The sequence below is a fragment of the Catharus ustulatus genome, chromosome 1, assembly GCF_009819885.2.
Source record: "Catharus ustulatus isolate bCatUst1 chromosome 1, bCatUst1.pri.v2, whole genome shotgun sequence".
Classification (NCBI taxonomy): Eukaryota; Metazoa; Chordata; class Aves; order Passeriformes; family Turdidae; genus Catharus; species Catharus ustulatus.
The window spans coordinates 158,792,123-158,818,006 of NC_046221.1; the positions used below are offsets into that span (position 1 = coordinate 158,792,123).

Sequence of the window (25,884 nt, forward strand, 5' to 3'; positions counted from 1 at the left end):
ATTGTTGTTAATCAGTGATAGAGGAGTGGAAAGGAAGTGTGTTCTTTGCAAGCACTGATGTAATGCCAAAAAAAAAAAATCCCCAAGCTGGCCTAAATGTTGCATTTGGCTGGCCAAAAATTAAACCTTGGCCCCTTAATATCTACACACTATCTCCTCTGAGGAAATCAAATATCACCCCAGTTCAAATGACATTTATATTGCTGCTTTGATAACTTTCTGAGCAAATTATGTCAGAAAGTAGCTTCAATCTCACCTCACATGATTTCTGTTTATACACAGCTACACCTGAGATGTTGACTAGAGTTCCTAACTCAGAGAGTTACAGATGGACCCATGTCTGCTGCTGGGAATCACTCAGCTCTTTGTATGTGTAAGTTGTGGGAGGAAGCCTAAGCCCTCAGGCTTGTGAAAGGATTTATGTGTATGTGCTGCAACATTTTATTACTTAAGAACAAGTGAAGTGACACAGTTTTAAAGCACTGATCTTAACTAGAACAAGCCAGAAACATGGCACTGGCATAGACTGTGTCAGGGCAATTATTCTAAACAAGAGAGAGCGCCAGACATTAGTGAATGAGAAGGTCTGGTAATAAAATAATTATGAAATGCTTCAAAAAACCCATTTTGCCCCTTGCGTGCAATTTTTTAGGGAATAAGAATTCATTCTCCAAGTTTTCATGTGAGGGTGATTGTGGTGTTTTTAGCTCTTCTGGCACTTTTCCTCTCCCATGCACTCTGCAAACAACAACTAATAGAGGCAGCTGAATTTACCTGAATTTGGAATTTGTTATCGCATGGTTACATAGGAGGGTAGGAATTAGATGGTCTTCAAGGTCCCTTCCAACCCAAACCATCCCATGGCTGTGTGGCACCCACTGTGTATATTCCTAGGGAAAGTATGGAGTGACCACGAGCAGCAAATCCTGTCTTTAAATACAGGACAAGCTCTTAGGAGAGCAGCTAGGGAGAAAGTAAAATCCTCTGATTACACTCAAGCTCTGAAATTTGTTTGAACTTTGTTCTCCAGAGTCTGGGGAATCTCTATCCTTGGAAATTTCAAGATGGGGCTGGACATGGCCTTGAGTAACTTGGTCTGAATTCAACAATTCCTGCTTTAAGCAGGTATTGGACTGAAGACCACAGAAGCTCCCTTCCAACATTCCTTGACTCTAGGATGACTATGACCATAGTCTTCCTCAGCATAGAAACAACAATGAAGCTGTGCAGCTGCTTTCTGCACTCAGTTTCAGCCCATGAAGTAAGCATTGTTTTAGTGATTTATCACCAGGACGATGGTCACCAGTAATTCACCTGGCTGTTTACAGCACAAAACAGATTTACTTGATTATCATTAATAAGTGATTTCAGCTGAGAAATGTGGTTTGCTAATAAAATTAGCTTCTGCTTTTCAGCTGCATGCAGTGCTCCATGCCTTAAGTCTTGATGTCACTGTGTCCAGTTCCTCAATAAGTGTGTCCCATTCTGGAGGAGCTCAATTTTCAATGCTGCCCTTAACGACACAATGTAAGAATTTATGGGGCTTGTGTCATCAATTCATTAAGGAGATAGAGGATAAAACTGATCCAAATGTATCAATGAAGATCACATGCTTCTAAGGCCTATGAACAAAGAGCAGCTACTTTTTTTATAAAATCTATTGATTCAAGTAGAAATTCACTTCTAAGATATACATTTAGTCCATTAGATTAATACATTTGATTAGCAGAACTTAAGAGGGATCAAAGCCACTCTGTGATACTCTAGGGGATGATACTTGAAATTTAAGATCTCTGCATATAGAAATATTTTTTATTTTATGAATTGGATTCATAAGAAATGGGAAAGGCAGTGCCAAATTAGACATCAAGAGCTTTAAAGAAAATCTTATAATAGTCAATTTTTAATGTTTCAGATGATAGAATGAACTGTCTTCTAGGTTAATGGCTGATGAGCATTAAAATCTGGCTAAATCCCAAAAGTTTAATTTTGTTTTTTTCTTTTTAACTCAATTTTTTTTCCCAAGATTTTAATCTAACATCACAGCCTGCACTTTATTTCCTAGGAGAGTGGATCCCATCTGTTTGCATGACATTCCTCTTGGCTAGTACTGTCTATATGATATATTTTAATGTTTGTCTTCCAGGAGCAAGCAGAATGCCTTTTCTGTCTCTATCCTTACCTCTGATTTATGAATTTTCCTGGCGTGTACAAAGCTTCCCACCTGGATGCCAGAGTATCTATACCAAACTGTTCTCTCTGTAAGTATCACCACCTTTTATCTTTGGATCAGAAATTGCTTTGCAGCATTTACTGATCTTTCAAAATGTCTTTCTTAAGTCCCAGTTGTTTATTTTCTGCAGGTGGGGAAAACCAGGGACTAGTCTAACAAGGCCAGGATCAGAAAGAGAGATAGGAAGTGAATGTATTGATTCACTAAAACATACTTTTTTTTCCCCTCGGATGTGCCCATGAAGAGAGGACAATTTGCTGAGTGTTGTGCAGTGTGCACTTTTTAGTAAGTCGTTTTAATGACTAGTTATCACTCTAGTGCTCATGACCAAGAGAGAAACAGTTGTTATCCCATGTGCAAAGGGTGGCTGAAGTAAACTGAGCACATTCTTTCTCAACATATGACTCAGACAGCTCATGTTGTGTTGAATGGGTGCCAAGTGGGAGCAGAACAAGTGGTGAAGCCTGGACCATATGGGTTGAGGAGTGGCAAGACGACATTTGGAGTTCTCAGAAGCTCTCAGTTTGCTTTAACATTTCTGGGCTCTCCAACATGTGTTTGTTTCAAATTACTGTGCTGTCCAGAATTTTCCCTCTGACACTGCACATGCCTGGTTTTCACTCTGTATTAATGATTGCTGGGAACAGTGTGTAAAAAACAATCACTAACTAGTATGTAAAGCATTATCCCAAGGCCTTAAGTATCTGTCCAGGCCCCTTATATCTGAATTTGTACTAATTCTGTGATATTGCCTGGGTTAGACAGTTGTCTATAGGGGACCAAGTGACACAGAACAGTTTCCTAATGCATTTAGGTTTGGTAAGCTAGAGTATTGCTTATTTAAAGGAGAAAGATAATTTCCAGATACAAGAGCACCCTACTTTCCACTGACCAACCAATTACTTGTCAATGGAGTTTGCTGAGGTGCTGCTCTTCACCTGCAGAACAGCCTCACCTCCATTTATTTTCAATGTCTCCTCCCTACCACAAGGACAGAACTTCCCAACTCTCTTCAGCAGACACAGAGTGCCTAGAAATTAAAGATGGCTATACTCATTAACCAAATGAGAAAATTGTCTTCAACAGCTGTCATGACAATAACCTATCATTCAGGATTTTGATGAAGTTGCCATTTGCTACGCTTCAGGACTCTGATCTTTAGCTTCATGCACACCTGCACTGCTGCAGCTACTTTCATGGCTTTGGATTGCTCCATCTTGTCAGTTCAGTAGGTTCTCAGCTATCACTGCATGACCATGACTGAGTCCCTGACTCCTGAAGGGTTTTGTGCTTGCTTCTTTTTTTAATTCAAGTGAAGAAAGTATGTCATCATGGCAAGAAAGAAGTCAGTTCTTTCAATGCATCTGTTCCAAGGGACAGCACTTATGATTCCAAAAAGGCATCACTTCCATCACTTTACAATGCTTACAAGCCCACTTCCTTTTATTTGTCCCCCTTTTTTTCTTTATTTATAATAAAGAGAATTCATGCATCATAAATGCACTAGGCAAGTATTTTTAAAATGACAGATTTACACTCCCAAAGTGATTTGTATTTCATTACAGGTGAGAAGTCTGAAGAAATGCATATTTTTATGAACAAATAAGATTTACTTCTGTCCTACACTTTCAAACCATATTTTTTACATATATTCTGACACTGTCCCTCAAAGACTCTGAGAAATAAGGTCTGAACCTCTGAACACAATGTGTATTTTTCATGTATCATCTGACACGAGAGGCCCTGATGGATTGCTGAACCCCATTTTGTTGGGAAAAGGAGCTGCTGCATTTTGTCTCTAAGGGAATGAATTCATGGCTAAGTACACTGAAGCCCAGTTGTCCATCTGGAAGTTAACAGGGATGTTTTGCCACACAAAAGCTTAGTCTGCTAAGCCAGAAGATCTTCTTTCCAGCAGCTCTGAGTGCTATTGATCTTGGTTTGATCCTTGTGGGGTTTTGCAAGCTCTGAAACCACTGATCCTTTCTCCAGGGCAAAGGTGCATTCCTTTTAGAAGAAACTGGACTTCACTTTTCCACTTATTTTTAATCATCACCACCCTTCACACACATAAACCACCAGTGTAAGTGTCAGACACTTACAAACTGCAGCCTGGAATTTGAGGATTGAGAAGACAAGCAGTTGATTCAGCCCTGTGATCAGTAACCAGTGACTCACCTTGGTCCGAGTTTTATGATACATCATTGCCAGAATCCTACCACTGGTCAGTCACTATTTCACCTTCTTTGTGCCCTCTTTTTCCTCACAATTTCCAACTATTATTCACCCTGTGAATGCAGTAGTTGTGGGGTTCATTTTTTTTCCTCAGTCAAATAGATTTTGAAAAGCTTTAAGAAAAAAAGGTGCAGAAGGATTGCTTCTGACAGAACCAGACGAATCAATTAATTGATCTCTGGCAGTCAGGGATAATTTTATTTCCTACTCTATTAAGGAAAATCAGAATCAGTTAGCTAATTTCACTAGAGAAAATGTCACCAGTTATTAAGCAGCACATGATGGAAAGAATTAAAGACGGAAAACTCAAAAATGTTTTTCCTTCCAGAAATTGCATTACTTATGATCAACCTTTAAAACTCTGGCATCAAGCAGCATTGCAAAACCTTTGGTTTGACCAAAAAAAAAGGTTTTCTTCCCCTGTAGCAGCACCTACAGGGTGCAGCATTTAATCTTTGATGTCTATAAATACTGACAGGGTTATATTTGTGCTCCAGAAGAAGATATATTTAACAGTAACTGACCAAACTACCTGCAACACATAATTTACTGACTGTTCCTGATATATATTTGCCAAATGCCATAAAACCATGACAAATACTCACCAAAAAAATACCGATTTTTATATAGTAACAATTCATACAGGTAAAGAAACATTATTCCAATAGCAGAAGTTGTAGTTCAAATAATTTAAGAAGCTTCCATTTTTCATGAGGAGGTTGAGGGGCACCTGGCTGTGCATGCATACAGATTTCAAAATAGCATCCAGCAAAACTAAAAATAGAACAGGGCCATTACTGGCAGCCTAGCATTTTAAAGCACTTTGACTCTGTGACTTATGGACAGCAGATCATGTCCTTAATCAAGCTTGATTAACTATTACCTAATGGTTCCAGAAGGGCTGATTCTTCCTAAATCATGTTGATTTATTCATTCCTTTATTTGAATGGAGTGCTCCTCTTGAAAAGACTCGTGGTTGGCACAGCCACACTCTCCCAAAGGGCAATGCCTTCAGAAGGACAGCTAGCCAAGACTAAGTGTTTTGGGAAGTGTTGCCCTTATTTCTGCAGCTGCCAAGCTCAGACCAGAAATTTCAGCCTTGTTAGTTAGGCATACAGGAGCAGGACTATTCTGTATTTGTGGGCATATTCGGGGTTTTTATTATGATTTTTTATTTTGTCTTTGTGCCAAAATATTAGGAGGAAAAAATAGATTATATAAATTATTATTAATGCTCTTCATTTTTTTGCATGGTTTTGAGGTTAAAAAAATACAGCATGTTGGGTTCCCACAGAAATTAAGACGAATTTCAATTTCTCTGCTTTTCTGATAGACAACACTTCATAAATCACCTTTCTGACCTTCATCAGGACAGAATGATATTGATTCAATTTACAAGTCACTCAGAGAAAAACAATGTTAGTTAAATAGAAAATACCCATCATTCTTAATTCTACCACACTCTCATCTGTGGAGACCACAAGATATCCCAGATGTCTATAGTGAATATCAACAATGGCAGTATAAAAATGTCAAAATTAAAAGTGTGCCCAAGTTAAAACGAAATCTGGCAAGCTCAACTCTTTCTTTTCACACATTCATGCTACAGTGAAAGGCCCTGCTGAGCAGACGAAATCAGCCAGAGGATGGTGACCAGCAAATATGAGACACAAGGATTTTGTTGGAAATATAAAGGTTAAAAAGATGGAAAGGAAGTAAATGTAATATTGTGCAGGATACATGGAAAGAAAAATTACTGCAAACAAATTAATGCAGTATAACCTATAGTATCATGTGTTTGGAATATTAATCACTAAAGCAAGTTAAGTACCAGTGGGGAAAAAAGCAAAGGTAATTAGGAACTCATTAGTGTGACAGCTGAATTTATTATCTGTGTTAGTGCTAGGCTTACCCCCACACCAGAGATTTGATCTGACTGTCAAAGCCAAGGAAAGCATTTCACAGGAATGATTGAATGCAAAATCAGACCAATACAAGAAAAAAAACAGGCAGGTCATCACACTGAAACATGGAAAGATTCCTGGCTAACCTCTGAACACCCTGTTGTCTAAGTTCAAAGCATCACATGGCCCACAGATGGGAGTGGATTTTCAGTTGTGAAAAACATCAAAGACATTACAGTGATCACCAAAAACCAAGAAAAAAATAATCTGTAGCTATGTCTTCTGATATCATAAGAATCAGAATGCACATGAGATTTTTTTTAATAGTTTGGATAAACCAAACAGCTCAAGCATAGAGGTTTCTTTTTCAGTTTGACACCAGTACTTGACATAGTCAGAATACTCTCTAAGAAAAAGTTGGTGGATATTCTCTTAGAGAGAGCAACAGAATGACAGATGCCAGCTGTTAAAACCAAATAAAGCTGTGTTTCCTTCATTCAAGTTCCTAGCATTTTTCCCACACAGTTCATCAAAGTAAATCAAATAACAAAATGCCTCTGTACTGATGGAAACAGCTCTACCTAATCCATCCCAATACCTGAAACAATTCCCTGGTTTTCATGAGGGAAATGGTGCTTGAGATAGACAAATCAGCTGTGAACCACCTCTGTGCCCAAGCTAAGGCTTGAAAGAGAACATGTAGTGTTCTGTAAGCATCAGTTTTGGTAGGCAAAAGAAAATAATATTCCTCTAGACCCACTGTTTTCAATGAAGTACATTCTTTTGACCTGAGAGTCCTGTCTCCGCCAAAAGTGTTTCTTTGTCTAATTTTTCTTTACTGAAGAACACCTGTGGGGTGCAATATGCAAGCTGAACAACTCACACCTGGCCAGGCTTCTCCACAGCCATCAGGTTGTTAAAAAACTACTAGGTAGAGTGGTGCAAAAATACTAGAGGCAAAAGTTTAACTAGACCATTGCTGTACATGTTCTTCTAAATTACAGGGATGTGAAAAATCAGTGTGGCCACCAGAAGCAGAGTTTTAGACAAATATGAGTATTCATTTTCCCTTCTGAAATGGTGGGATTCTGCTAAATTTCATTTAAAAAATATGGTCATTAGATTTATGGCCTTAAAATGAAATTGTTTGCATTATAATTCAATGCAGCTATTATTTACCATGGAGACTCAAAACCAGTCCAGAAGCATTTAAAACAGCCATTGTACTTATATCTGAACAGGGGCTTAAAATAATTTGGAACATTACAACATTGTATTGCAAAAACAAGTCAGTCAGTCTGAGTTTATAGTGAAAGCAATGTACATTGATCTTCCTTGACAGCAATGAAAGCCCAATGACATCCTTCTCTGCCCTGGAGATTGCATGAAATATAACTGCACTTGGCAGAAAAGAACCTGTTTTGCAATTTAACTCTTTTCTGTAAGCTGCTCCTCTGTTGTCAGCTGTGAATTAAGGGAAACATCAACTCACCCCCTCTGGAAGAGGTCCACATTGTGGAATTTGTGTAGCTCCACAGAAAACTCGACCGTTCCCTGAACCTCAGACATGGTTTTTTCAGGTCATCACCTAAACAACACATATATAAAGACATTGTGAACATTTGAAGTATTTTGCTTAACAAATCTATGAATAGATAATTTCATTTCAGTTGGCACCTCTGGGTCCATGCAAAGCTTGAAAGCGACTGATATCTTACAATGACATCATCTGGCTCCATTGTCAGGAAAACTCACTAAAAGCCAGATCAAAGCAGTAATTAAGAGAGCTAAGAAGTCTAATTAAGGACAGAATGATAATATTATGAAAAGTATAAGAAGCAAAAAGTAAATAACATATTATGTGCAAGAATCTCAAAGCAAATTTTAATTAACTCTCTTGCTACTCTTGTATGGGAAATTGATTTTTTTTCCTTCTCATTTTATGAAATGGCAGATTTCCAGGGTCAGCACAGCTCATTTCTGTAAAAGCACAGGCCAAAAAGACAAGAACCCTAGATAGATAAGAGCAGAATTCAGATTTCTCTTGCTTTTGACCCCTCCTATGACTTAAATAAAGTCCCAGAAGGCAAGCTTCTAAGGGAATATGAATAATTTAAATATTAATGAGTGGAAGATATTCTTTTAAAGAAAATGATGACAGTCATGACACCTAATAGGCCACAACAGTGGGATCAAGATTTTGACACATTACAGCCATTTACATAGTACATCTCATGTGCTTATTGAATCATAGAATAATTCAGGTAGGAAGGGAGCTCAGGAGGTCATGCCTCACTCAAGGAAGTAACTTTCCAAACCAGCTCTATTTAATACACAAGTGTAGGTCCTTAACATTTCCCTAATTATAAGAGAGGCAAGCCAAGGACTTCTGCAGCTTTCAGATGGATTTTCAATTATTTTTTGCCCTTCCCTCCTTCTCCCCCCCATCCCCAGCAAGTGTACTTCTGGCAATCTGCCAAGCTGCCTGGAAATTTTCTGTAGGATCAATAAGAGGATAAAGATTAAATTTTTTTCATTAACACATTCATAAGCAACATTTCAGTTGTTGTTTGACAGCAGCCAAGTGCAGTCTCTGAGGAAGACCCATGTCAGGGCTCTTAACAATTCCCCTTTCTGAGACATGCAGGGCTTTAAAGGGATATGTAGCTCAGATGCAAAGTTAAAAATTTCTCCAGAGGTGTTAATCAATAATTTTCATGGCCCTCATAGATTTGACCGTGTCCTTTAATGAAGCAGGAGTGAAGAAGATTTTGATACATGAAATCCTCAGATAAGCATTAGGCTTTAGCTTTCTCAAGGCTTGCTCCTGATTAGTAATTTTCCAACTGACTGGCTTATTACCCTGATTACTTTAAACTAAGGGGTTTTTTTTCTGGCTATCATCTTAAGCACTACAGTTTTTCAAAAAGATCTCATTCCAGAGTTAAAAGATTATTAATTTTTCACTCACCATCCTCAAACTTTGGAATGACAATAATGTGATATAAAATACATGTAATATATGTGTATAACTGTGAGAAAGACGAAGACAATTGCTAAACCACACATCTGATATGCCTCTGAAGTAAGGAACTCTACATTAGCTTGTGTCAGCCATGATTTGGGTGTGCTGAAGATATTCAAACTCTATTTCTTGTCAAAGAATCACAGAATAAACTAGGTTGGAAAAGACCCTTGAGATCATGAGTCCAACTGATGACCTAACACCACCTTGCCAACCAGAACAAGGCCCTGAGTGCCACACCTGGTCTTTGCTTGAACACCTCCAGGGACACTCACCACCTCCTGGCAGCCCATTCCAGGGCTCAGCCACACTTTCTTCCTAATGTCCAGCACAAACCTCCCCTGGTGCAGCTCAAGGCTGTGTCCCCTTGTCTGCTGCAGCAGAGACTGACCCCAGCCTGCTGCACCTGCCTGTCAGGGAGCTGTAGAGAGATGAGGTCACACCCCTGAGCCTCCTCTTCTCCAGGCTAAACACCCCCAGCTCCCTCAGATGCTCCTCCTAGGACTTCCCTCTTTCCTTCTCACCCTCCTCCTTCCCATCCATATCTCTTTACTCCACATATATTGTAAATAAAATTCTCATTGTTAAGTTTGATACATGGTCTCCTTGGCACCTTGATTCAGGCAGAGGCATCTCTCACTAATTGCATCTCCACAGGGGCACACATCTGCACTCAGCACTCGAGGTGTGGCCTCCCCAGTGCCCAGCACAGAGGGACAAATCACTGCCCTGGTCCTGCTGGCCACACTAGAGCTGACACAGAAGACCACAAGGCCACTGGCCTCCTTGCAGCCCTGGGCACACGTTGGCTCACATTTGGCCACTGTCACTCAGCACCCCCAGGGCCTTTGCCACTGAGCAACCTTCCAGCCACTCTGGCCCCGCCCTGTCAGGACACAAGGGCAGGACCTAGTCCTTGCTCTACTTGAATCCTTCTCTTATCTTTGTCTCCAGTTCTTTCCCTTCCTGCTGGGCAGAGCCATCACATAGAAGTGTCCAAGGGATCTGCTTCCCACCCCAAAAAACACAGGAAGAGGCAGCCCGGGAGCAGCACCTTCTATCACCATCCAGGAGCAGCACTATCCAAGATAATTTGCTGGGAGACATTGTGGGCTGGGTGGGAATAACACTTTGGCGTGGCACAGAGCTTCTTAGGAGATGTTTAGAGGAGAAAAACAAGGTGGGACAAGACAGAGCTGAGATCATTGGGAGAAGAACAAGCGTAGGCAAAGTCGATGGCCAAAGAAATATAAGGCGGCCTTGGTGAAAAGGGGCATCTCTATGGAATGCACCAGGCCACAGGGACAAGGCATGGCCACCAGGCCGTAGTGACAATCGGTGGCATCACGCTCAGAGGCCATTGTAACGCAGCACCATGTCATGACCCCTGAGGGCTGTAAAAACCAGCAGTGGCCACATTCAGGACAGCAGCTTCTGAGGACACAGCAGCTTCTGAGGAGGCAGCAGTTTCCTGCGTGCTCGTGGCCAGTGTTAGGCAAAGCACAGAGAAGATGTCAAAGCAGCAGAAGGCGAACGCTCACGGCCAGCCCCGTGAGTGGCAGCCACTGCTGTACAAACGCTATGGGCTGGGAACAAGGCAGAGCCTTTGCCTGCCACCTGTGCAACCCACACGTGGTGTGCACATCGGCACTGGGACCCAGCTGGCGTGGAACCACCTGGGGCACTCCAAAAAAGTGGAGCTCATCAAGGTGCAGGGAGGGCCTGGGGGAGACACCAGCAGTGACCTGTTTAGAGACCTGGGCCCCCAACTCCGTGCGAACAGGCCTGTCACATCCACCTGGAGAACCTCCAAGTGGTTCATTGCCTGCCCAAAGTGGGAGGGAATTCAGCGGCCAGCCCAGCAAACAGTGCCTCGTGAGCAGCTGTGCCCACAGGATGAGGAGGCCAAGATCCAGCGGATCCGTAAAATGACAGAGGAACTGGAAGACAAAGCCTATGACAAGATGTTCAGAGCCATCATCTCCTCTGTGGACAACACAGAAAGCCCCTCCAGGTCCAGCTGCATCCTCCAGGATCCACCAAGCCCCAACCTGGAGGCAGCTGCAGGCCCCTCAGAGCCACAAAGGACATCCAGCGTGTTCAAAAACGCTGCAGCAGAGGCACCAGAACACTCCGAGGGTGTGTCTCTTGACCAGCTCTTGGATGAGCTGGACCCTGCCTCTGATCACTCCCTGTCCTGTGATGCTCTCGTCAAGGGGTTCCTGGAAGACAGGGACCAAGAAGAGCTCCCTGACAGAAAAGCTGCAGGAGAGAGGGTCAGAGAGCCACAGAGTGCATGGGTTCATGTACCACAAGAGAAAGAAGGATGTGTACTCAGGAAGGGGTCAAGTGACACCCTGGAACTTGCTGCAGGCTCCCAGGGGCCACACAGCACTTTGGGCACAACCAAAGGCTCTGCAGGAGAGGAAACCGCAGAGATGGCACCTCTTGACCTGTGGCAAACCTGTGTGCTGCCTCTGCTGACTCAGCAGCCTCTGATACTCTTCTAAATGAGCTCCTGGAACAGTGGGAGCAAGAAGAGCTCCAGGACAGAGCAGCAGCAGCAGAGAGGGACAGTGAGACAGAGAGCGTGTTGTCTCTCCCATTGCAAGACACAGAAGCAGAGGCAGCACCTTCCCGTCAGGACAGCGATCCCAGAGATGAGGGGCACATCCAATCTCTCTCCATGGCACTGCCCAAAGAATCAAAAATGTCTGAGGTCTGCACATCACCTGATGATGCAGCAGATGAGGAAGATGCATCATAGATGCAGGATGGCTGTGCCCAGGCCGCCCCTCCCCACGAGCAACCCTGCAGGGCTCGGGCTTGCCCGGTGCCTGCCCAGGCCCTGGCACGCAGTGTTCCTGCTGGCCCCACCGGCAGTGCACCATCCCGCAGCCCCCGGCCCCACGGCCATGGCGCTCCATGGCCAAGAGGGCCCGGCGGGCTCTGCGCCGGCTCCTCTCCTTCAGCTGCCTCAGGGGGCAGCCAGAGGAGTGAGCCCAGCGCCACAACCATTGCAATGCCCAAAGTCACCCACTCACCATGAGGACTCCAGGTCCAGATATTTCCCTGTTTCCTTCTCACCCTCCTCTTTTCCACCCCTACGTCTCTACTCCACGTTTATTTTTAAATAAAATTGTTAACTTTGATATATTGTCTCCTTGGCACATTGATTCAGGCAGAGGGGGTGCTATAAATGCCAGACGTGACCATCCTCACGAGAGCAGCTTCTGAGGAGGCAGCAGTTTCCTGTGTGATTGTGGCCAGTGCTTGCCAAAGCACAGAGAAGATGTCAAAGATGCAGAAGGCGAACGCTCAAGGCCTGCCCCGTGAGTGGCAGCCACTGCTGTACCAGCGGATCTGTAAAATGACAGAGGAGCTGGAAGACAAAGCCTATGACGAGATGTTCAGAGCCATCATCTCCTCTGTGGACAACACAGAAAGCCCCTCCAGGTCCAGCTGCATCCTCCAGGATCCACCAAGCCCCAACCTGGAGGTAGCTGCAGGCCCCTCAGAGCCACAGAACACATCTAGTGTGATCAAAAATGCTGCAGCAGATACACCAGAGCACTCCGAGGGTGTGTCTCTTGACCAGCTCTTCGATGAGCTGGGCCCTGCCTCTGATCACTCCCTGTCCTGCGATGCTCTCGTCAAGGAGCTCCTGGAAGACAGGGACCAAGAAGAGCTCCCTGACAGAAAAGCTGCAGGAGAGAGGGACAGAGAGCCACAGAGTGCATGGGTTCACCCAGCAAAAGACAAAGAAGGATGTGTACTCAGGAAGGGGTCAAGTGACACCCTGGAACTTGCTGCAGGCTCCCAGGGGCCACACAGCACTTTGGGCACAACCAAAGGCTCTGCAGGAGAGGACACTGCAGAGATGGCACCTCCTGACCTGTGGGTGAACCTGTGTGCTGCCTCTGCCAACTCACAAGCCCCTGATGCTTTTTTAAATGAGCTCCTGGAACAGTGGGAGGAAGAAGAGCTCCAGGACAGAGCAGCGGCAGCAAAGAGGGACAGTGACCCCAAGAGCATGTTGTCTCTCCCACTGCAAGACACAGAAGCAGAGGCAGCACCTTCCCCTCAGGACAGGGATTCCAGCGAGGAGGAGCACATCCAATCTCTCTCCAGGGCACTGCCCAAAGACCCGTAGATGTCTGAGGTCTGCACATCACCTGCCAATGCAGCGGACGAAGCCGGTGCATCACGGATGCAGGCTAGCTGTGCCCAGGCCGCCCCTCCCCAGGAGCAGCCGTGCAGAGCTGGGGCACCAGCAGGGCCTTGCCCAGAGCCTGCCCAGGCCCTGCCTTACATCGTTCCTGCTGGCCCCGCCGGCAGCGCAGTCGTCCCGCAGCCCCCGGCCCCACGGCCATGGCGCTCCAGGGCCAAGAGGGCCCGGCGGGCTCTGCGCCGGCTCCTATCCTTCACCTTCCTCAGGGGGCAGCCACAGGAGTGAGCCCAGGGCCAGGACCAGGAAGATCCCCAAGGATGACTGATCAGCCTGAGGAAACCACTTGCAAAATGTAGGTCCAGCTGTGGGCCCCAGCCCATCCCCCCCTAGCCAACAGCAAGGCAGCCTGGTCAGGGAGAGCTGGCTGACAAAGGGCAACAGCGCTGAAGAATCCCACAAGAACTGACTTTAGGCCTGAGCTGCATTGCTCCAAAAAACCACTGGGACACCAAGCACATGAAGGGCTGATGGAACCTTGCTAGATCCTAGGATCTTGTGTTGTCTTCTGCTTCATCTCTCCCTCATCCCCTTTTACTGTCTCACCCATCTCTTTCCTGCTCCTTTCTATCCCTCTACCCCACATTCATGGTTAAATAAAATCCCCATTGTTGACTTGTAGATGGTCTTGTTGGCACCTTGATTCAGGCAGAGGCAACTCTCACAAACTGCATCTCCACAGGGGCACACATCTGGACACAGCACTTGAGGTGTGGCCTCCCCAGTGTCCAGCACAGAGGGACAATCACCACCCTGGTACTGCTGGCCACACTAGTGCTGCCACAGAAGGCCAGGAAGCCACTGGCCTCCTTGCCCACCTGGGCACATGCTGGCTCATATTTGACCATTTACAGCCAGCACCCCCAAAGCCTTTTCGACTGAGCAGCCTTCCAGCCCCTCTTCCCCCAGCTTGGGGCACTGCAGGGAATTTTTGGAACATGGGGGCAGGACTCAGGCCTGGCTCTTCTTCATCCTCTCTCCTCTAGCCTCACAGCATACATCCAGCCTGTCCACATCACCCTCCAGAGCCTTCTTTCCCTCCAGCACATTGACACTCCCACCCACCTTGGAGTCATCACAAATTTACTACTGAAGGTACCCTCAGTGCCCTTGGCCACATCAACAGGTCAGACACTAAACAGGACTGGGCCCAGGGGACACAACTACTGACTGGATGCCAACTGGATGCAGGATCATTCCCCACCACTCTGGACACAGCCATTGTGACAGTTCTTAATCCAGCAAACTGAGCCCCTGCACAAGCCCAGGGCTGATACATTTTTCAGGAATGTGCTGTTGGAAATAGAATCAAGGTTTGGCTCAAGTGCACAGAGACTCCATCCACCGCTTGTCCCTCAGCCCTGTGGCGGGTCACCCACACTTCAAAGGACATCAGGTTGCTAAGGCAGGACCTGCCATCCCTAAATCCACACTGATTGGGCCGGACTCCTCAGCTGTCTCCTGTGGGCCGTGTGATCCCCTCACCATGATCTGCTCCAGAACCTTGCTGGGCCCTGAGATCAGGGTGACACGTCGGAAGATCCCCTCATCCTCTCTGCAGCCCTGCTTGGGCATGGCAGTGACATTTGGCACCTCCAGCCAGGTGGGACCTCGTGTCTGTCCAGGACTGATAAAAAAGGACAAAGAGCAGCTTTGTGAGCCCGGCCGCCGGCTACCTCAGCACCCCCTGGGGACTCCTGGCCAGCCCCATAGACTTGTCAGTGTCTCAATGGCTCTGCAGGTCACTAATAATTTCCTCCTGGATTACAGGGCCTCTGCTCTGCTCCCTGTCCCTGTTTGCTTGTCCTCTGGAGAACTGGTCTGCTGGCCAAAGACTGAGGCAAAAGAGGCATTCAGTACCTCAACCTTTACAGAATCCTTTGTACCCATATGCACACCACACCCATTAGAGAATGGAGATTTTCCTTGTCGCCCCTTTGTTGTTAAACTTTGTAAACAAACACTTTTAATTGTCTTTTACAATTAGGGTCCAGATGAAGTGTTAACAGAGCTTTTGCGTTCCTGATTCTCTTTCTACATGAGGTGAAGGCCAAGGGGTGGGACACATGGTGGGCTGGCTGGGAAAAGCAGTTTGGCAGGGAATAAGGCTTCTATGAGGATGTTTGGTGAGGAACACACAAGGTGAAAAAAGGGAGAACTGTATGTCACTGTGAAAGGAACAGGCACAGGCAAAGTTGAGGGGAAAGGCCTAAAAAACGCCTTTGTGACCAGGCGGTCTCCATGTCTCTCCATGACGGGAGTGGGGGAGCTGTGCCCACCAGGCCTTTGTGACACAGGGCTGCATCATGCCCAGAGGCCATTGTGACACAAATCCATGTGGTGACACAGAGGCCTCTTGTAGGGCCAAACCCCTCATGTTGCCACTCCCATGAGAGCAGCTCTCCGAAGAGGTAGCAGCTTCTCAGGAGGAAGCAGCTCTCTTGGGTGCATTGGCAAGTGTTTGTCAGAGCACTGCCAAAATGTCAAAGAGAGAGGAAGGAAATGCCCAGTGCTGGTCCCGTGAGGGGCAGCCGCTGCTGTACAAGCGGCGACAGGTGAGGGATGGGGATGGAGGGAGAGGCTGCAGCGGGAACTCGGGGAGGGCTGGGGGCAGAGACTGCCAGCCAGGCCTGGCACCAGGCCTTGCTCTGGGGAGGAGCTGGTGCCAGCCAGGCCCGGGTGAAGGAATGCCTCAGAGACAGCGAGTGCAGCTGGGAACACAGCCCAGTTTGGATGCCATGGTCAGCACCTGCTTTGGGGCCAGGCCTGGGGTTGCATCATGAGAGGGGACAGCGAGCCTGAAAAGCCACCTCCATTCTATACTTCCTTCTGCTTCCCACAGGAGCCCCAGAGGCTGCCGCAGGCAGCAGCGGAGGTCACTTTGGTGACCATCATGCCCCTCCATGGGGACAGACCAGTTCCCAGAGAGGACACCTCACAGAGACCAACAGGGAGACAAGTGGCCAGCCTGGAGGGAGGGCATTCACTGCCCCACAGCGGCACAGTCACACGGACACGAAGATTGTCTGTGTCAGACTTGCCGCCCCTCCATGGCCCTCCACTGACAGTGACACCTTCGTACCAGCTCAGGCCTGAAATGGAAAGAGTAGCCTCAACAAGGGTCAAGCTGCCCCCTCTGCCAGCAGCCCCATCAGCCTCTCCATCTTCTCCCACATGCAGAGCACAGTCTGCGGGCCCTGTCACCCGCCACTACCGAGAGCTTGTGCCCCCTTCCCCATGGTGGGAATCCCTGGCTGCTGACAGGGCCCAGGTAACACCTTCCCCAGACAGCTCAGCTGAGTGGCTCTTGCGAGGGGCAGCAGCAAGGCAGGGCTATTGTCTGAAACCCCTGCGAGCTGCACGTGGCCCGGTGCTGCGCACAGGGACCCTGTGTGCCTGGAACTACCTGGGGCCCAGCGAGACGGAGGAGCTCACTGAGGCGCAGGAAGAGGACGGAGTCAACTCCTATGGAGACCTCTTTGGAGACCGTGACCTGTGCCTCTGTGAAGAAAGTTCCACCAAGTCCACCTGTACCCAGGAGTGGTCAAGTCTCTGGCAAGGGGCAAATGTGGAGCCCCTGGTGCTGCCCAGCGATCCGGGCTTGACCAAAGGAGAGATGGGAAGCTCCTCTGAGTTCCTGTCTCCTGGTGTGATTGCAGAGCCGTGCTCTGCATCAGACAACTCACAGTGCTGGGACACTGCTCCAAAAGAGCCAGAGTGGGAGGAGGAAGAGCTCCCAGAAACAGAGGCTGCAGGAGACAGGGACAGTGACCCACAGGGTGCATTGCTTCCCCCTCTCGAAGAGGAAGAGGCAGAAGCGGTAGCTTCTGCCCTGGACAAAGATCCCTACGACGAGGGGCACAAGGAGCTTTATGTCATGTCAGAGCATGAGCAATGCTCAGACTTCTCAGCTTCTCCCTCATCTGGAAGCCCCTCAGAGGAGAGTGTAACCCATCAGCTGCCTGAGCAAACCCCATGTGGCAAGCTGATGTGCACGGGGCCCGAGGATGCTTCAAAGCATCTTCTGAATATTGAGGCAGAGGAGCTGGAGAAGTTGGAGGAAGACACCCTCTCCTCCGTGGATCAAGAAAGCTCCAGGAATACAACCTACACCCTCTGGGATCCATCAAGCCTCACCCTGGGACCTGTTCCAGACCCCTCAGTGCCGCACAGCCTTTGCAGTTGGAACAAAGACTGCGCAGAAGAGCCCAAATCCTACACACAGCTTGTGCCTCCTGACCCATGTGAAGAGCGGAGCTCTCTCTTTAACAACAAGGACGCTCCAACCAGGGACGCTCAGACAGACCAATTACAGGCAGTGTTGGAGGAAGAAGAGCTCCATGTGGGAGACACTGCAGGAGAGGGGGAGAACGAGACAGAGAGCACGTTTTCTCTCAGAATGGAAGATAAAGAAGCAGAGCCACCAGCTTCTCCCCTGGACACTGATCCCTGTGACGAATGGCACAGTGAACCTCTCCCCACAGCACTGACCACTGACCCAAGTATGTTTGTGTATTCTGTCTTGCCTGCTGACCCCATAGATGAGGCCAATGCAGCAAACATGGAGTCTGGCTGTGCCCAGGACGCCCCTCTCCCGGAGCAGCCCTGCAGGGCTTGGGTGCCGGCATGGCCTTGCCCGGTGCCTGCCCAGGCCCTGGCATGCAGCGTTCCTGCTGGCCCCGCTGGCAGCGCAGCCGTCCCGCAGCCCCCGGCCCCACGGCCCTGGCGCTCCATGGCCAAGAGGGCCCGGCGGGCTCTGCGCCGGCTCCTCTCCTTCAGCTGCCTCAGGGGGCAGCCAGAGGAGTGAGCCTAGCGCCACAACCAGGACAATGCCCGAAGTCACCCACTCACCCTGAGGATTCCACCTCCAGATATTTCCCTCTTTCCTTCTCACCATCCTCTTTCCCACCCCTATGTCTCTACCCCACGTTTATTCTTAAATAAAATTCTCATTGTTAACTTTGATGCATGGTCTCCTTGGCACCTTGATTCAGGCAGGGGGGCTATATAAGCCAGCAGTGGCCACTCTCACAAGAACAGCTTCTCAGGAGGCAGCAGCTTCTGAGGAGGCAGCAGTTTCCTGCGTACTCCTGGCCAGTGTTAGGCAAAGCACAGAGAAGATGTCAAAGATGCAGAAGGCGAACGCTCACGGCCAGCCCTATGAGTGGCAGCCACTGCTGTACAAACGCTACGGGCCAGCAGCAAGGGAGAGCCATCGCCTGCCACCCGCGCAAACCAGACGGGGTGTGCAGATCGGCAGTGGGACCCAGCTGGTGTAGAAGCACCTAGGGCACTCTGTTACAGTGGAGCTCATCAAGGTGCAGGGAGGGCATTGGGGAGACATCAGCAGTGACCTGTTTAGAGAGCTGGGCCTACACCTCTGTGAGAACAGGCTGCCACCCACCTGGAGAACCTCCAAGTGGTTAGGTGCCTGCCCAAAGTGGGAGGGAATTCGACAGCCAGCCCAGCAAACAGCGCCTCGTGAGCCGCTGTGCCCACAGGATGAGGAGGCCAGGATCCAGTGTATCTGTAAAATGACCGAGGAGCTGGAAGAAAAAGCCTATGATGAGAGGTTCAGAGCCCCTCCAGGTCCAGCTGCATCCTCCAGGATCCACCAAGCCCCAACCTGGAGGCAGCTGCAGGCCCCTCAGAGCCACACAGCACATCCAGTGTGACCAAAAACGCTGCAGCAGATACACCAGAACACTCCGAGGGTGTGTCTCTTGACCAACTCTTGGATGAGCTGGGCCCTGCCTCTGATCACTCCCTGTCCTGCGATGCTCTTGTCAAGGAGCTCCTGGAAGACTGGGACCAAGAAGAGCTCCCTGAGAGAAAAGCTGCAGGAGAGAGGGTCAGAGAGCCACAGAGTGCATGGGTTCACCCAGCACAAGACAAAGAAGGATGTGTACTCAGGAAGGGGTCAAGTGACACCCTGGAACTTGCTGCAGGCTCCCAGGGGCCACACAGCACTTTGGGCACCAGCAAAGGCCCTGCAGGAGAGGAGTCTGCAGAGATGGCACCTCCTGACCTGTGGGCAAACCTGTGTGCTGCCTCTGCTGACTCCCCAGCCTCGGATGCTCTTCTGAACGAGCTCCTGGAACAGTGGGAAGAAGAAGAAGAGCTCCAGGACAGAGTAGCAGCAGCAGAGAGGGACAGTGAGACAGAGAGCGTGTTGTCTCTCCCACTGCAATACACAGAAGCAGAGGCAGCACCTACCCCTCAGAACAGCAATTCCAGCGAGGAGGGGCACATCCAACGTCGTTCCATGGCACCGCCCAAAGATCTGAAAATGTTTGAGGTCTGCACATCACCTGCCGATGCAGCGGATGAGGCCGACGCATCACAGATGCAGGCTGGGTGTGCCCAGGCCTCCCCTCCCCAGGAGCAGCTGTGCAGGGCTGGGGCACCGGCAGTGTCTTGCCTGCTGCCTGCCCAGGCCCTGCCTCACATTGTTCCTCACATGGCGCTCCATGGCCAAGAGGGCCTGGCGGGCTCTGCGCCGGCTCTTCTCCTTCAGCGGCCTCAGGGGGCAGCCAGAGGAGTGAGCCTAGCGCCAGAACCAGGACAATGCCCAAAGCCACCCACTCACCCTGAGGACTCCAGGTCCGGATATTTCCCTTTTTCCTTCTCACCCTCCTCTATCCCACCCCTATGTCTCTTTACCCCACATATATTGTAAATAAAATTCTCATTGTTAACTTTGATACATGGTCTCCTTGGCGCATTACTTCAAGCAGAGAGCGGGGCTATAAAAGACAGCAGTGGCTACTCTCACGAGAGCAGCTTCTGAGAAGGCAGCAGCTTCTGAGAAGGTAGCAGCTTCTGAAGAGGCAGCATTTTCCTGCGTGCTCGTGGCCAGTGTTTGGCAAAGCACAGAGAAGATGTCAAAGATGCAGAAGGCGAACGCTCACGGCCAGCCCCATGAGTTGCAGCTACTGCTGTACAATAGGCATGGCCAGCAGCAATGGAGAGCCTTCGCCTGCCACCCGCGCAACCCAGACGGGGTGTGCAGTTCGGCATTGAAACTCAGCTGGCTTGGAAGCACCTGGGTCAATCCAGTAAAGTGGAGCTCATCAAGGTGCAGGGAGGGCAGGTGGTGACACCAGCAGTGACCTGTTTAGAGACCTGGGCCCACACCTCCGTGAGAACAGACCTGTCACATCCACCTGGAGAACCTCCAAGTGGTTGGGTGCCCGCCCAAAGTGGGAGGGAATTCGGCAGCCAGACCAGCAAACAGCGCCTCGTGAGCAGCTGTGCCCACAGGATGAGGAGGCCAGGATCCAGAGGATCTGTAAAATGACAGAGGAGCTGGAAGAAAAAGCCTATGACGAGATGTTCAGAGCCATCATCTCCTCTATGGACAACACAGAAAGCCCCTCCAGGTCCAGCTGCATCCACCAGGATCCACCAAGCCCCAACCTGGAGGCAGCTGCAGGCCCCTCGGAGCCGCACAGCACATCCAGTGTGACCAAAAATGCTGCAGCAGATACACCAGAGCACTCCGAGGGTGTGTCTCTTGACCAGCTCTTGGATGAGCTGGGCCTTGCCTCTGATCACTTCCTGTCCTGACGAAGAAGCGCTCCCTGGCTGAAAAGTGACAGGAGAGAGGGTCAGAGAGCCACAGAGTGCATGGGTTCACCCATCACAAGACAAAGAAGGATGCGTACTCAGGAAGGGGTCAAGTGACAGCCTGGAATTTGCTGCAGGCTCCCAGGGGCCACACAGCACTTTGAGCACCAGCAAAGGCCCTGTAGGAGAGAACACCACAGAGACAGCACCTCCTGACCTGTGGGCAAACCTGTGCGCTGCCTCTGCCAACTCACCAGCCCCTGATGCTTTTTTAAACGAGCTCCTGGAACAGTGGGAAGAAGAAGAGCTCCAGGACAGAGCAGGAGCAGCAGAGAGGGACAGCGAGACAGAGAGTGTGTTGTCTCTACCACTGCAATACAAAGAAACAGAGGCAGCACCTTCCCCTCAGGACAGAGATTCCAGCGAGGAGGGGCACATCCAATTTCTCTCCAGGGCACCGCCCAACGAGACAAAGATGTTTCAGGGCTGCACATCACCTGATGATTCAGCAGATGATGTCGACACATCACGGATGCAGGATGGCTGTGCCCAGGCCGCCTCTCCCAAGGAAGTACCCTGCAAGGCTGTGGCGCAGGCAGGACCTTGCCTGGTGCCTGCCCAGACCCTGCCTTACATCGTTCCTGCTGGCCCCGCCGGCAGCGCAGCCATCCCGCAGCCCCCGGCCCCACGGCCATGGCGCTCCCTGGCCAAGAGGGCCCGGCGGGCTCTGCGCCGGCTCCTCTCCTTCAGCTGCCTCAGGGGGCAGCCAGAGGAGTGAGCCCCAGCACCACAACCAGGACAATGCCCAAAGCCACCCACTCACCCTGAGGACTCCAGCTTCGGCTATTTCCCTGTTTCCTTCTCACCCTCCTCTTTCCCACCCCTATGTCTCTGTTCCACGTTTATTTTTAAATAAAATTCTCTTTGTTAACTTTGATACATGGTCTCCTTGGCACCTTGATTCAGGTACAGGCATCTCTCACTAATTGCATCTCCACAGAGGGACAATCACCACCCTGGTACTGCTGGCCACACTAGAGCTGGCACAGAAGACCACAAGGCCACTGGCCTCCTTGCAGCCCTGGGCACATGTTGGCTCACATTTGGCCACCGTCACCCAGCTCCACCCAGGCCTTTCCCACTGGGCAGCCTTCCAGCCACTCTGGCCCCACCCTGTCAGGACACAAGGGCAGGACCTACTCCTTGCTCTACTTGAATCTTCCTCTTATCCTTTGTCTCCACTTTTTTCCCTTCCTGCTGAGCACAGCCATCACACAGAAGTGTCCAAGGTGTCTGCTTCCCTCCCCAAGGAACACTGGAAGAGGCAGCCCGGGAGCAGCACCTTCCATCAGAGCTCCATTTGCAGCCAGAGATTTTCCAGCCCCTCCAGGAGCTCCTCCACATCCGAGGGTGGATGCAGGTTCCCAGCAAGTTCCAAAAGTAGCTCTCACGTGGCAAAAATATCCATGTCCTACTCAAAATCCCAGAAACTTCTAAGTTAACTTGCCACTTCCCAGAATCCCTCGGGATTCCTCCATAGATAACACCATCCAACACCTCAAATGTCACCAACACCTCACTTGCAATAAATCCCAAACCTCCCCCTTGATTAACACAAGTGGATGTAAAACAACCCAAACCAACACAAGACTCTTTCAAACCATAAACCACTGTTGATTTTTCCTACCTATAAAACCTGGAACGATATGGAAGCCCAGGACTTTTATCCATAAAGTTGGAGAGGAATATCAATATTTATCTGATGGAAATTTATAATCAGCAGGGAAGTGATTATTGATTCAGAGATCAGGAATTTGCACCAAATTGAATGCAAACAATGACCACACCATTGCCAAAATCCACTGGGGGTGTGTTTATTCCATAAATATTGTATTCCCTGCTCCCACAGAAGGGAATCCCAGAATCTTGGTCCAATAGAAGCTGTCCTCATCCATGGAAAGAGTTGGAATGAGGTGGTCTTTAAGGTCCATTCCAAGACAATTTAAAACTATTCTGGGATTCAGGGGTTTTAAAGATTTGCAGAAAGAAAAGGAGAGAATGAGGGTGGATTTGCAGGGATAATTTCTGTGAAGAACCTCTGGAACACAAATGGGAGCTGGCAGAGGGGTCAGCTTCCAAAAAGGAGGCTCAAGGTGGGACCTTCTCACTCTGTAACTACCTGACAGGAGGAGAGAGCCTGGTGGGATCAGGACCTGCTCCCAGGAAAGTAAGGACAGGAGGAGAAGAAACAGCATCAAGCTGCACTAGGACAAGTTTAAATGGGATATTGGGAAAATTTCTTCATGGAAAATGTGGTCAGGCACTGGCACAGTTGCCCAAAGAAGTGATGGAGTCCCCATCCCAAGAAGAATTTAAAATCCATATGGATGTGGCACTTGGGGACAATGGTCAGTGGTGGTCTTGGAGGTGCTTAGGGAATACTTGGACTTGGAGGGTCTTTTCCAATCTTAATTATTTCACGGTTTTATCTCATGTACTTTGCAATTTGCCACCTGATATTTGCACCCTGAGGGCTCCAGCCACAGCTTTTCATGGAAGGAAACAGAAATCCCCTTCTCCATGAAGCTTCCTGGGAGCAACCAAGTGGGAAGATTAGGAAGGAGATAATCAGGCGGGGAAACTGAGGCACCATCCAGGATAATCTGCTGCAACACATTGTGAGCTGGGTGGGAATAACACTTTGGCATGGCACAGATTTTTCTTAGGGGATGTTTAAGGGAGAAACACAAGGTGGAACAAGACAGAGCTGAGATCATTGGGAGAGGAACAAGCGTAGGCAAAGTCGACGGGCAAAGGAGTAAAAAAAGGCCTTGGTGACCAGGGGCATCTCCATGGATTCCACCAGGCCTCTGGGACAAGGCGTGCTCACCAGGCCTTTGCGACATTCGGTGGCATAACGCTCAGAGGCCATTCTGATGTGGGACCACGTCATGACCCTGGGGGGCTATAAAAGCCAGCAGTGGCCACTCTCAGGAGAGCACCTTCTGAGGAGGCAGCAGTGTCCTGCGTGCTTGTGGCCAGTGCTTGCCAAAGCACAGAGAAGATGTCAAAGCAGCAGAAGATGAACGCTCATGGCCTGCCCCGTGAGTGGCAGCCACTGCTGTACCAACGCTATGGGCTGGGAGCAAGGCAGAGCCTTCGCCTGACACCTGTGCAAACCACACGGGGTGTGCAGATCGGCACTGGGACCCAGCCGGCGTGGAAGCACCTGGGGCCCTCTGTTACAGTGGAGCTCTTCAAGGTGCAGGGAGGGCAGGGCGGTGACATCAGCAGTGGCTTGTTTAGATAGCTGGGCCCACACATCCGTGAAAACAGACCTGTCACATCCACCTGGAGAACCTCCAAGTGGTTAGGTGCCCGCCCAAAGTGGGGAGGAATTCGGTGGCCAGCCCAGCAAACAGCGCCTCGTGAGCAGCTGTGCCCACAGGATGAGGAGGCCAGGATCCAGCAGATCTGTAAAATGACAGAGGACCTGGAAGACAAAGCCTATGACGAGTTGTTCAGAGCCATCATCTCCTCTGTGGACAACACAGAAAGCCCCTCCAGGTCCAGCTGCATCCTCCAGGATCCACCAAGCCCCAACCTGGAGGCAGCTGCAGGCCCCTCAGAGCTGCAGAGCACACATCCATTGTGACCAAAAACACTGAGGCAGAGGCACTGGAACACTCCGAGCTTGTGTCTCTTGACCAGCTCTTGGATGAGCTGGACCCTGGCTCTGATGACTCGCTGTCCTGTGATGCTCTTGTCAAGGAGCTCCTGGAAGACTGGGACCAAGAAGAGCTCCCAAAGAGAAAAGCTGCAGGAGAGAGGGACAGAGAGCCACAGAGTGCAGGGGTTGACCCATCACAAGACAAAGAAGGATGTGTACTCAGGAAGGGGTCAAGTGACACCCTGGAACTTGCTGCAGGCTCCCAGGGGCCACACAGCACTTTGGGCACAACCAAAGGCCCTGCAGGAGAAGAAACTGCAGAGATGACACCTCCTGACCTGTGGGCAAACCTGTGTGCTGCCTCTGCTGACTCGCCAGCCTCTGATGCTCTTCTGAATGAGCTCCTGGAACAGTGGGAAGAAGAAGAGCTCCAGGACAGAGCAGCAGCAGCAGAGAGGGGCAGCGAGACAGAGAGCGTGTTGTCTCTCCCACTGCAAGACACAGAAGCAGAAGCAGCACCTTCCCCTCAGAACAGCAATTCCAGTGAGGAGGGGCACATCCAATCTCTCTCCATGGCACTGCCCAAAGACCGGAAGATTTTTGAGGTCTGCACATCACCTGCCTATGCAGCGGACAAAACCGACACATCACGGATGCAGGCTGGATGTGCCCAGGCCGCCCCTCCCCAGGAGCAGCCCTGCAGAGCTGGGGCACCAGCAGGGCCTTGCCCAGCGCCTGCCCAGGCCCTGCCTCACATCGTTCCTGCTGGCCCCGCCGGCAGCGCGGCCGTCCCGCAGCCCCCGGCCCCACGGCCATGGCACTCCATGGCCAAGAGGGCCCGGCGGGCTCTGCGCCGGCTCCTCTCCTTCAGCTTCCTCAGGGGGCAGCCAGAGGAGTGAGCCCAGGGCCAGAACCGGGAAGATCTCCAAGGATGACTGATCAGCCTGAGGAAATCACTTGCCAAAGGTAGGCCTGGCTGCCAGCCCCAGCCCATCCCCCCTTAGCCAACAGCAAGGCAGC

At 49.6% G+C, this 25,884-nt stretch overlaps 1 protein-coding gene across 4 annotated transcripts in view; it reads right to left on the minus strand.

Annotated features, from left to right (window-relative positions):
* The window catches only part of FAM135B (family with sequence similarity 135 member B), a 219,138-nt gene that overhangs the window by 111,234 nt on the left and 82,020 nt on the right, over window positions 1-25,884 (minus strand). For all 4 annotated transcript variants that reach the window (XM_033076038.2, XM_033076055.2, XM_033076045.2 and 1 more), the window contains one exon: window positions 7,865-7,960. In XM_033076038.2, coding sequence (XP_032931929.1) covers window positions 7,865-7,941 — 77 coding nt within the window. In that variant the 5' untranslated portion in view covers window positions 7,942-7,960. The remainder of the gene's footprint in view (window positions 1-7,864; window positions 7,961-25,884) is intronic.